Source organism: Triturus cristatus, chromosome 1_2 (genome assembly GCF_964204655.1).
Source record: "Triturus cristatus chromosome 1_2, aTriCri1.1, whole genome shotgun sequence".
Lineage (NCBI taxonomy): Eukaryota > Metazoa > Chordata > Amphibia > Caudata > Salamandridae > Triturus > Triturus cristatus.
The window spans coordinates 990,774,524-990,785,856 of NC_140580.1; the positions used below are offsets into that span (position 1 = coordinate 990,774,524).

Consider the following 11,333-nt stretch of genomic DNA (forward strand, 5'->3'; position numbering starts at 1 on the left):
AAAATGCTGCAACACATTTTACAGCACAGTGGATGGCACTTTGCAAACATTGACTGGTCACCTTTCTGTAGCCTATTGCTACATGTGGGTGTTACACTAATACTACAGAGGCACAACTAATGCCCAGGCAATGTTAACAAAATGTGCCACATAATGTGGCCTTTTCTTGCTGCATAATTAACTCAACCGTGACGCATAATTCCAGTAACTCTGACTATAGGTATGGTGGCTGCTTATAGAAAGTGCAAACTCCAGACTGTTCCGCACCTCAGGACGTTTCTACTGGTCCTCTTGCTGATACTGCCTGACCCTGCTCACAATATTACAGCTCTGTGACTGGTCACCTATGTGGCCTAGATGATGATACCAAAGCTCACTGGGAGAGGCTGAATTACGAATGTCGCTCTGCTGACAATTTTTATTTTCTCTTTTATTCTGTCACCTACACGACCTTCTCCAGTGGTGCTGGTTTACTGTGTTATACTCAGGGCCCCTGGAATTATGGGATTCTGCGGCCGCTACATTTTTCACATAACTATGGCTTTGTTGCATTTGCCACATGATCCAACATCTGCTGCATAATCTGCAGATTTTAACAAAAAAATGTTTTCAGCTCAAACAGATCAAAAGTTACTAAAAAAACACAGCATGCGTTCGATCGCAGTGAAAGGCTCTTTGCAATTGTTAACTGGTCATCTTTCATTTGCTTATTTGAATATTTAGTTGTCAAAATGATACTAATGAGGTGAAATCCTTACCGACAGTATTACCATTTGTAAAAACAAAATAACAAAATAATGAAAACTATCAAAATGTGCTGCATTATGCTGCACGATTTGCCTTTTCTTGCCACATAATTAAGTCAACACTGCTGCTAATTTGGTGTTCCCCTACCACATAATCCCAGTGGGCCTGGTTTTACTGCAGAAACGGTACTGCAGACTCCAGCTGTAAGGGCAACATTAGCATCTGTTCTCAAGGCCCCAGTTCTGCCTGTCACACGGTATCACCCAGCACAATGGGGGTCCAATTCACAAAGGTAAACTTGGACCTGAAGTCTAAGTTTAGACCGGAAGTCACAGGGACAATTCACAAAGGTGAATTTAGAGTTCAGGTCCAAACTTAGATTTCAGGTCTAAGTTTACCTTTGTGAATCGGGCCCCTAGTGATATGGCATCATTTGTTTGACAAGCCCCTCTCTCCTCTATGATAAATCTTGAACTACAAATACCAGAATGCAAATGGAAAAGAGCATCGACAATCTACTCACACAAGGCAGAGAACAACTCAGGGTCAACTCTTCTCTGCTCACAGGTGGAATGCTGCTTCTGTGGCGCAAATGTCCACTCGCAGTGTCTGTATCAGTGTTTCGATTCTGCTGTGCACGCCTAGCTCCGATCACTCTTTCATTTATTAATTAGTGGAGGTATTTCTGTAGGGTGGACCTGGGCATATGGGTAATGGGTGCTCTACAGAGGAGGAGTGCAGAGGTAAAAGAAAGAAAACACATTATTCTACAAGGTGGAGCATGAGGAGGCGAGTCTCTTGGTCTTTTCGCTACTTGAAAAGAAGCTTGTAAGAGGGGTGACGCAATAAGGGACGAAATGATAGGGTCACGAACTGCAGTGGGAAGCGACAGCAGCAGGCGCAGCATGAGGTGCAAGGCACGCACTCTAACGCATCTGCACCAATAGGGGGCACTGTTGTCAAGGACTAAAGGTCGTCTTTTCTTTAAACAATTTATATCACTTTTTTAGGCTGTACAGAATAACAGAACACACACCAAGTCTGTCCAGTCATAAAAGGCACACGAGTAGAAAACTGTTTAGACATTCTGTATAACCTCAAGCACAACCAGCAACAGCCAAAGTCTGCCTGAAGTCTCGAAGGGACAGCAGCAGGTGCTACTCCCAATACGGCCTGCCCAGCGGGGTGCAATACATACCCCAGCAGATACCACATCAATACACACGAGGGGGCGCTCACCCAGTCCAAGAAATCTGTACAGTCCGCCAAAGTTGGTCAACAATTCCGGGCAATCCTGACCGGCATAGACCACCCTCTCCGAAAACATACACCAGGAATACCGGAATAGAGGCGTTTGCAAAATCAGGGTTTGTTCCCTTAATCCAACATCACAGACGAATTTCACGAAATAAAAGCCATCTTCATGCATCCTTTACCTTCTGCGTAAGGATAAAGGGGGAATAACCCTTCCAACCAGAGCTGCCCTGGGCACAACATCTAAACGACACATATAGGTACTGATTGAAACTGCCTGACACCCACACCTCCACAAAAGAACCACTGAACCAGGGGCTGTTGATTGAAAACAACATCAAATGCTGTGCAGGACATATGATCATCACCTCCACGCAGCACGTAGCCTGGAAACCCTCACCGACGTAATAGGTTACAGCAGCAGCTATAGATGTTCCATACATTAAAGTGTGTTTAAAATATCAGTCCCAGCTGCTGAACATGCAAGTACCCTGAGATTGTCTGGTTTCAATGTTGTTCCCTTTAGCGCCTCCTTCCTCCCCCTGCTGCCAGAGGTTGACCGTCAGAGCTTTCCATTAAATTCTTTTGGCTATGAGTCTTATGACACCTCAGTAAGAAATACAAGTCGGACATACCCTCTACCAAACAGTAGGTGAAGTATGATGTACCTCACTTTAAATACCAGTTGCCTTGGGCTGTGCCTTCCCAGGATTGTGTTCTTTATTTATTTTTTTATATTTTTTTAGAGGCCCTCTCCTAGGAGTCAGAAACTCAAGCTGCTTGGCCTGCCGCAGGGTGTTCCAGTCAAACCCACCCCTGGAGGAAAATCACAAAGTGAAAGTGCCCCAGGACAACCCTTCAGTGTGTGGCAACAGTAACTTGTAGGAGAATTTGTCAGGAATAATTTAAGAAAGAGTTCAGAATCCACAAGTTACATATGGCCTAGAAGGGCCAACGAAAAGCTACCCAACAGATTAATGTGTTACCCAAATAAGCACCTCCTACAATCAAAATCAATGTCTCTAGGAAATATGGATTCGGGGGTAGATTTACCAAATTGTCACACAGCGCACCGCAGCCCCCTGCGAGGCTGCGCTGCATTGCACACCTGGGTGAGAGCAGGAGAGCGCCATATCTTCAGAGACCTCGCTCGCTCCTCCCCTTTCCTCGCACCGGCGCTGATTTCAGCCGCCTCGCGCCATGCACACAACTCAGGGCCACCATGCTATAGTGTGTGCATTAGTCTAGCATAGGTTGTGTACAGGAAGGGTACCCGTCTTGTACAAAATACTATGCCTAGACACCATGAAAAGCTTTTCCCACTTTGTATGCGCGCTGCACATTGAGTGCAGTTTGAGTATGGTGAAGGCTTCGGCCAGTGCTTAATTTGTAAAAGGATGAGTGCCGGTGCCCAAAGCTCTGCTCAGAAGTCCGCAGCACTATTAAATGTTGCTGTACCCAAAACAAAGACTGCGAAACCTTGAATCCACCTCAGTCCTCCTAAAGCACCACATAAAAACAAACCTTCCTAAGAGCAAAGACATTTAACAGAGTAAAGGAGGGACAACAAGATTAGAAATGGGTTTCATAAAATAATCAACCGCATGACTCCATGTGTATATGGCCCTGGGCATAAGTGTGTAAGTGCACACACATTCCACAGACCAAAATTCCACAGAAGAAATCTAAAGTCTGAAAATAAATTAGGAAGTGGTTTCCTCGCTTCGACTGAAGCTGGGGTTTTTTAGGAGTCCCAAAGAGGGAGCCTGGAAATGACTTAGGAAACGAGGGTTCAAAGAATTTATAGGGCTCATCTTCGGAAGCTGGCCCGCAATGTTTTCAAACCGCTTTATTATTTTTTAATTAAGCTTTCAAAGCTCGAGAAGGTCAGACAGCAATGAAACTGGAAACGGCATGACGAATAAATAAACATTACTGCTTGTTCTGAAGCCGAGATCAGATTGTAAGCTCGTCAAAACCAGACTAGTGCAGGTTTCCGGTGATTTAAAACGGACTAAAATAGATAAGTAAATCAAATATAGTGCTAAAGGAAAAGGAGAAAGTGGTAAAGGAGGGAGAGACGAGAGAGCAGAGAAAGATAGACAGAGGGGAGAAGGAGAAGACGATACACAAATAAAGCGATCACAAAAGGGGGAGGATACATACAAGCCGGAAGTGAAGGTGGGAGAAAATGAGAGAAATAGAGAGGGAGAGAAAGTATAAAGACTGTGTGGGTCCTTTGTCAGAGTCTCCCAGTGTCCATGTCCCCCAGGGTCTGTGTTACTCTGTGTCTCACTCCTCCCCCCACCTCCATCTTCCATGTGTACCTCTGACTCAGTGTCTCCCAATATCCATGTCTCCCAGAGTCAGTGGGAGCCCCTACCTGCCAGTCCATGTGTACCTCAGTGTCTCCCAATATCCATTTGTCCCAGGGTCATTGCTCCCTCCCTCCCCACCCCCAAGTCCATGTGCACCTCAGTGTCTCCCTATATCCATGTCTCCCAGAGTCTATGGCTCTCAGTGTCTTACCCCCCTCCAATTCCATGTTCAGCTCTGACTCCCTATATGTTGTGGGTCAGTGTACCCTAGAGTCAGTGGCGCTCAGTGGCACCCCCCTCCCATGTGTACCTCTGACTCTATATGTCCTGGGTCAGTGTCGCCCAGTGTCTGTGGCGCTCAGTGGCTCCCCCCATGTGTACCTCTGACTCCCTATATGTCCTGGGTCAGTGTCACCCGGAGTTTGTGGCGCCCCACCCCTCCCATGATTACCTCTGACTCTCTATATGTCCTGGGTCAGTGTTGCCCAGAGTCTGTGGCGCTCAGTGTCTCCCCCCCCACCCCTCCCATGTGTACCTCTGACTCTATATGCCCTGGGTCAGTGTCCCCTAGAGTCTGTGGCGCTCAGTGGCTCTCCCCCATGTGTACCTCTGACTCTATATGTCCTGGGTCAGTGTCCCCTAGAGTCTGTGGCGCTCAGTGGCTCCCCCCCATGTGTACCTCTGACTCTCTATATGTCCTGGGTCAGTGTCCCCTAGAGTCTGTGGCGCTCAGTGGCTCTCCCCCATGTGTACCTCTGACTCTCTATATGTCTTTGGTCAGTGTCTCCCAGTCTGTGGCGCTGTGTCTCACCTCCCACGTGTGCCTCTGACTCTCTATATGTCCTGGGTCAGTGTCTCCCAATGTCTCCCTGGGTCGGTGGCGCTCAGTGTCCCCCCCCCCCCCCACCCCATGTGTACCTCTGGCTCCCTATATGTTCTGGGTCAGTGTCTCCCAATGGTCAAGTCTCCCAGGGTCTGTAACACTCAGTGTCTCACCCCCCCCCCCCCCCCACGTGTGCCTCCGACTCTATATGTCATGGGTCAGTGTCGCCCGGAGTCTGTGGCGCTCAATGTCTCCCCCCACCCCTCCCATGATTACCTCTGACTCTCTATATGTCCTGGGTTAGTGTCACCCAGAGTCTGTGGCGCTCAGTGGCTCCCCCCCATGTGTACCTCTGACTCTATATGTCCTGGGTCAGTGTCGCCCAGAGGCTCCCCCCATGTGTACCTGACTCCCTATATGTTCTGGGTCCGTGTCGCTCTCTGTCCAGATCCCCGTCTCGGGTAGCGTCTGTGTCTTTAATTACGCATAGCTCTGAATCTATGTTAGTCGCACCTCAGTCCCTCCTTATGCCCACCTAACCCAGGGTATGTGTCTTCATGACAATAGACAGAAGGGTGGTGGTAGGAAGATGCAAGACAAAAGAGAGCAGCAGGGGAAGATGGGGGGCATTTCACAAGGCAGCAGGTAAAGGGAGATTATAAAACATAAGAAGTAAATTATAAGGCAGCAGGTGAAGGGAAGATACAAGGCAGCAAGGGAAGGGAGAATATCCGTGTTTAATTTGAGCCGGTGTTAGACGGGACGATAAAAGGCAGCAGAAGTTGAAGGTTTTACATACAACAGTAGAAGGGTGAAAGGATGATATAAGGTACCATGGGGGTAACGAGAGATGATATAAGGCAGCATGTTAATGGATGGTGTAAAGCAGCAGAGGTTCAATTGATGATATACAGGCGCAGGAAGGTAAAAGACAGATACAAATTGATGGCATAGGACAGTAACAGAGAAAATATAATCCAAGGCAGCATATGGAGGGCTGACAAGGTAGATAGTATAAGGCTGAAGTCTGATGCAGAGCAGTAGGAGGGGAAGGGATGATGTAAGGCAGCATAGGGTTAATTAAGCCGTGATGATAAAAACTAAAAGCCTTACGATGATTGACCATGGGAGGCAATACAAGAGTAAACGAGAGCATATATAGCAATAGAAACGAGAAGGTGAGATAAAAAGCAGCAGGTGATGAAGGAGAGGTGGTTAGAAGAAGGTTACATGGCATGGGATGACGTCAGTGTAAGAGCAGATAAACGAATGGTGCCAGGTAGCAGATGATTTAGGGCGATAGGTGAAGGGGTGAGATAAGTGGGCAGGTAGAAGGGTGATATGCGGCGGTGGGTGAAGGGGATGATACAAGGCTGGAGGGAATGAATTATAAAGCCTTACGAGTTTTGTGCAAGATGGCAGGTGAAGGGCCGATAGAAGGCAGGGGGCTGAAGGGATGCTGCTAGGTGTGGGGGGGGGGGGGGGGGGGGAGTATTTTTTATAACAAGGCAGGTGAAGGAAGGGTTACTGCAAGGCGGGGATGAAGGAACGATACAAGACGGCAGGTGAAGGAATGATATAAAGCGGAAAATAAAGGGATGAAGTAAGGCGGCAGGCGAAAGGATGATAAAAGAGGGCAGGTGAAAGGATGACAAAGGAAGCAGGTGAAGGAATGATTAAGAGCTTCAAATGAAGGGATGAAGTAAGACGGCGGGTGAAAGGATAATAAAAGAGGGCAGGTGAAGGAATGATAAAGAGCGGTAAATGAAGGGATGAAGTAAGACGGAAGGATGATAAAAAGAGGGCAGGCGAAAGGATGATATAAGATGGCAGAAGAGGGGATGATATAAGATGGCAAAGAGCGAAGGAGTCAAGTTATGTGGCAAACGGTTGATATTTTGTATTCGTGAGGACCACACATGGCAGCTGCAGCAGGGGGAGCTCTGGGATGATACAGGGCCGGGGTGACGATATAAACTGAATGAGAACGGGTGACCCAAGGCAGAACGGGCAGTGACGGTAAACGCTGGGAGGGGGAGGGGAATAAAAGAAGAACAGGTTGGAAGATGATATACATCAGCACGTTAATGTAAGCCCGTAGACGGTCAATGATGAGGTACGGCAATTGAACGGGTGGGAAGGCGGATGCTCAAAGACTGATGAGATAAGGATGCGCAGCTGAAGGGATGATATAAGGTGAAGTGATGATATAAGGCAGGGGAAATTGGGGGCAGGGAAGGTGGCAGACGCGGATAATAAAACAGTAGCAGGCGCAGACCGCAGACTCACCTCGTCTCCGCTGTCACTGGACAGGCCGCCCTCGGAGGTTGCCTCGCTGGAGCTACTACCGAGGCTGGACACCCCACTGGAGCTCTGGTTTTGGGGGCTGACGTAGAGGCCATGGGGTGCGGAGTAGGCCTGGCCCGGGCTGCCGCTGGGCGCGGATGCACCCAGGCCCGGCCAGTAGGAGAGGTTCCAAGCCTGCGGGTAGTAGGGGGGCGCCGGCCCCGGGGGGCTGTACTTGCTCTCTGGGGACCCCCGTGGTACCTCGTCTTCCGAAAGCGGCTCCTCCTTAAACTCCCTGCGGAGCTCAGTTTCTCCGTCCCCCGGATGCCCCCCAGAGGTTCCCGGCTGGCAAAGAGGCTCCGGGGCCTGGAAGGCGTGCCAGGGCCTGGCCTGCCCGGGGTCACCCCCTCCTCCAGGGCGCTCACAAGTCCGAAAGGGAGCCTTCACCCCGGGGAAGGGTAGAAAGTGGTGTCCAGATGGCTGAGGGTGGCTAAGGGGGCGCGGAGGAAGCTGCCCCATTGGCCTTTGGGAGGCCTCTCCTATGGGCCGTGGAGGGGCCTGCCCCATGCCCAGGTAGATACTCTGGCAGTTGCCTTCGTGAATGCCGGAGCCCATGGGGAAAGGGGCCCGGTTGTCCTGAGAATACATAGTGGCCGTCTGTCCTGCAGAGGGCGAGAGCAATGTGCCACTAGCCCCTTCCAGACCTCACTCTTCCTGGAAGTTCAGTCCTGGCTGGTGATGGGGTTGAATGGCTGCGGGGCCCTCCGGGAGCTCTGTCGAAAATCCAGCAGGGCCTTTTGGGCGGGCACCCCCTGCCCCAGATGTCCCTCGGTGACGGTCGAGCCTTCTTGCCAGGCCCTCTCTGTCCCTCAGCTGCAGGCCTCGAAGAAAAAGCCCTGGGGGTTACACTCTCAGCACTGTCCGAGGTCTAAGCCTGTAACCACAAAACAGAGCGGCCACATTCTCCGCCCATGAGCCGAGCCTTTCACACGGGCCACTCCCCACCCAGCGGGGCATCAGAAGGGGCCCTCCCACCGAACCCAGAGACACCCCCGCTCCACGGACAGCACCGCCAGGGAACCTCCCACATCGGTGAGAGCCACAAAGAGGGACTCCCCGCTCCAGTGACAGCCCCAGAGTGGAACTCTCCCAAGGTACCCAAAGATACCCCTCTCCGGGGACAGCCCCCCAGAGGGAGACTGCCACACCAGTGGGAGCCACTGAAAGGCGTAGGGAGGGACAATTCCAACCAGCAAGAGCTACAGAGAGACACTTGCACCACTGAAGCGCTTAGAGAAATCACTGTTACACCCGGACAAAGCCCCAAGAGAGAGACTCCTGCACGAGCATCAGAGAGGGACCCTCCTGACCAGCAGTCGTGCCAGAGACAGCGTCTCACAAATAACACCTGCACAGAGTGGTGGTTACTGCCCTTCCATCCAACACTCACAGAGGTGGACAATTTACGTGTGCTTCCCGAACTGTTCCTAATTCCACCCAAAGCCGGCTGCTTCCACTGAGCTCTCTGCGCTCAGTGCCACGTGCCGGGAGGGCCGGGCCCGCGTGCGACCCGGCCTATCCGGCCGCCTGCTCTGAGGGGGCGGTGGGGGGGGCATAAACAGTGCAGCAGAGTTTTAATCTAACGTTTTCCACCAGGTGGCTGCATAGAACAGATGTAAAGAGGTTCGTCCGACCCCAGTCTCAGCACCGACACTCCCATGGGATTACCCACACAGTTCCAGCACAAAAAGAGGCACGCCTCGTCAAAGTGCACAGCTAGTGACCCCCCCCAGCACAGACACTGCGGGTTCGCCCACCAAAATGCTCACAGTGCTTCACCCGACCACCTAGGGTGACCACCCGAGTCCAGATCACAATGACACTATTTCCGGCCCTGAACGCTTCGCCTACAGATCATTGATTCAGCCCAATTGGACCAGTGTAATCACAAGAAGACGCCAACTCTCCGATTGCATGAGACCGCTGGAAAGAGTGTCTGCAGTGACCCAGAGGGAAGTGTTCGCCCTGCCCTCAGTCAATGCTTCTACAGGGTTGCACCGACACCTAAGAAGTGTCGCCTACTTACATCACCCACAGGGCTTCAACTAACCAGGGAAGACACCCACGGTTGGTTCACTAAAGCACAGAATTCCGTCCGCACTCAGGGGTATTTACCCACACACACCTGGTCGAGACGTTGGTACAAAAAAAAAAAACAATGCGACTCATTTCAAGCAGGGAGGGGCGCCCTAGTGTGAGTTTCGACCCCTCGCCGAGCCGGCCCTTAATCCTCAATCCCCACGCAGGAGGGACTGTTCTATGTGCCCCGAAGCGTGCCCGAGTGGCAGCGGTTTAGTACCAGAGTGTCAATTGGCGTTTCCGCGGTTTTTGACTCTTTTCAAGCAATTGACGCTGCCACGCAAAATAAACCGTAGCCTTTCACACAGGGCAGAGATTGTGGGGCCCTCCCTGTCTGTCCACGTGCAGTGTACCCCGGCACCACTGGCTGGCACTGCGCACGACTCCCCAGCCACATGTAAACCGTGGCATATTAGCGAAAGGCGGGGCGGGAGGGTATCGAGAGATTCCGGGCCAATCAATGGTTAATCTATCGCTAAACTGCAGCCTGTGCACACAAACACGCCTGTGGTGTCAGAGCTGACACCAGCTCGAAGACTTTGGAGGAAGGGGCGCCCATTCGAAGCCCGTCCCGTTACAAGACCTTTAGCAGGGCTGTTTGGAGCCCCCTGGCAGGGTTTTGGCGGCTTTGTTGACAGGGTGCTCTTGGGTCACAAGGCAGCTTACCACCTGCCCCAAGGGGCATTCGACCTCCCTCCTCTGCTGCCGACCCCGGGTCAGCGTGTGGATGGCCCATTGGCAGTGTGCCATGCCCCGCCCCCTCCCACTAGCCCCATGGATATTTTCAAGGCTCACTAGAAGGTGTTCTGGGTCCCTGATGGCGATCTGCTGTCTGGCTAAGGTTTCTAGGTCATTCTAAGACCCCTTGGCCGCAGTCCCCCTACCACCACCAAGGACATCTCGGTGAATGGAATATTAGCAGGATGCCCTGTGCCTTGCCGCCCGCCTGCCCTGCCCCACCCTGCTCTATGGCCCGTTGGAAGAATACCCACCTACACCCCTGTAGGCACCATGGCATGAACCAATGGCAGAGTGCCCTCTGCCGCCCTGGGCAGCCTCTTGTGTGTTGCAAGCAGATGTTACTCGACGGCCATTGGGGAGGGCGGAGGGACCTCTTTACACAAACTAAATTAACAGTGTGGAAAGGCTGTCCCAGTCCGCAGAGGCCTCATCTGGTCTGCAGCATCAGTTGTAGGAAGCATGCCTTCCAGCTTCTTAATGTGAGATCCGTCCCGTGTGCTGTTCAATTTGGGGTTCCAGGCCACGTAATACACATTTTTGGGAGTTGACTCTCCCCCAATCAGCTCAATCCAGACCCTTAGAAAAGAGGCTTGTGCTGCCTCTGCGAGGCTGGAAGGTAAGGTGCAAGACTGTTGTGCGAAAAATAAAATATCGAAAGTTAGCATTTTAAAACAGGATTAGAATGGCTATGACTATAATCACATAAAAGTATACAAACACGTGATGGGTGGAGTGGCTGAATTAATCTCGGCCACTGGTACTTACCCTGGCTGCACCCCAGTCCATCGTTACTCTGCACACTATACCACCTTAGTTTGCACTCAGCCATAAGGAAATTAGTCTTCTCCCTTCCAGTAGGAACAGTTCAGCTTGAACTGCCAGGTCACACCCTCCCAAAGACCGATTTCGCCATGATTGGGGCTCATCAGTCTGGTGTAGCTTGGTTTTAGAAGCGCAGTAAGCATGGGACCCACATCTGGGCATACCCATGCCATATAGGGCAGTACACCATACCCACGAAAGGT

The 11,333-nt window shown here is 51.3% G+C and overlaps 1 protein-coding gene across 1 annotated transcript in view; it reads right to left on the bottom strand.

The window, feature by feature from the left end:
• The window catches only part of LOC146868548 (POU domain, class 5, transcription factor 3-like), a 28,439-nt gene extending 19,815 nt beyond the window's left edge, over positions 1-8,624 (bottom strand). Inside the window, exon 1 of the mRNA XM_085615718.1 lies at positions 7,432-8,624. Coding sequence (XP_085471844.1) covers positions 7,432-8,076 — 645 coding nt within the window. The 5' untranslated portion in view covers positions 8,077-8,624. The remainder of the gene's footprint in view (positions 1-7,431) is intronic.
• Between the last annotated feature and the right edge of the window lie 2,709 nt (positions 8,625-11,333).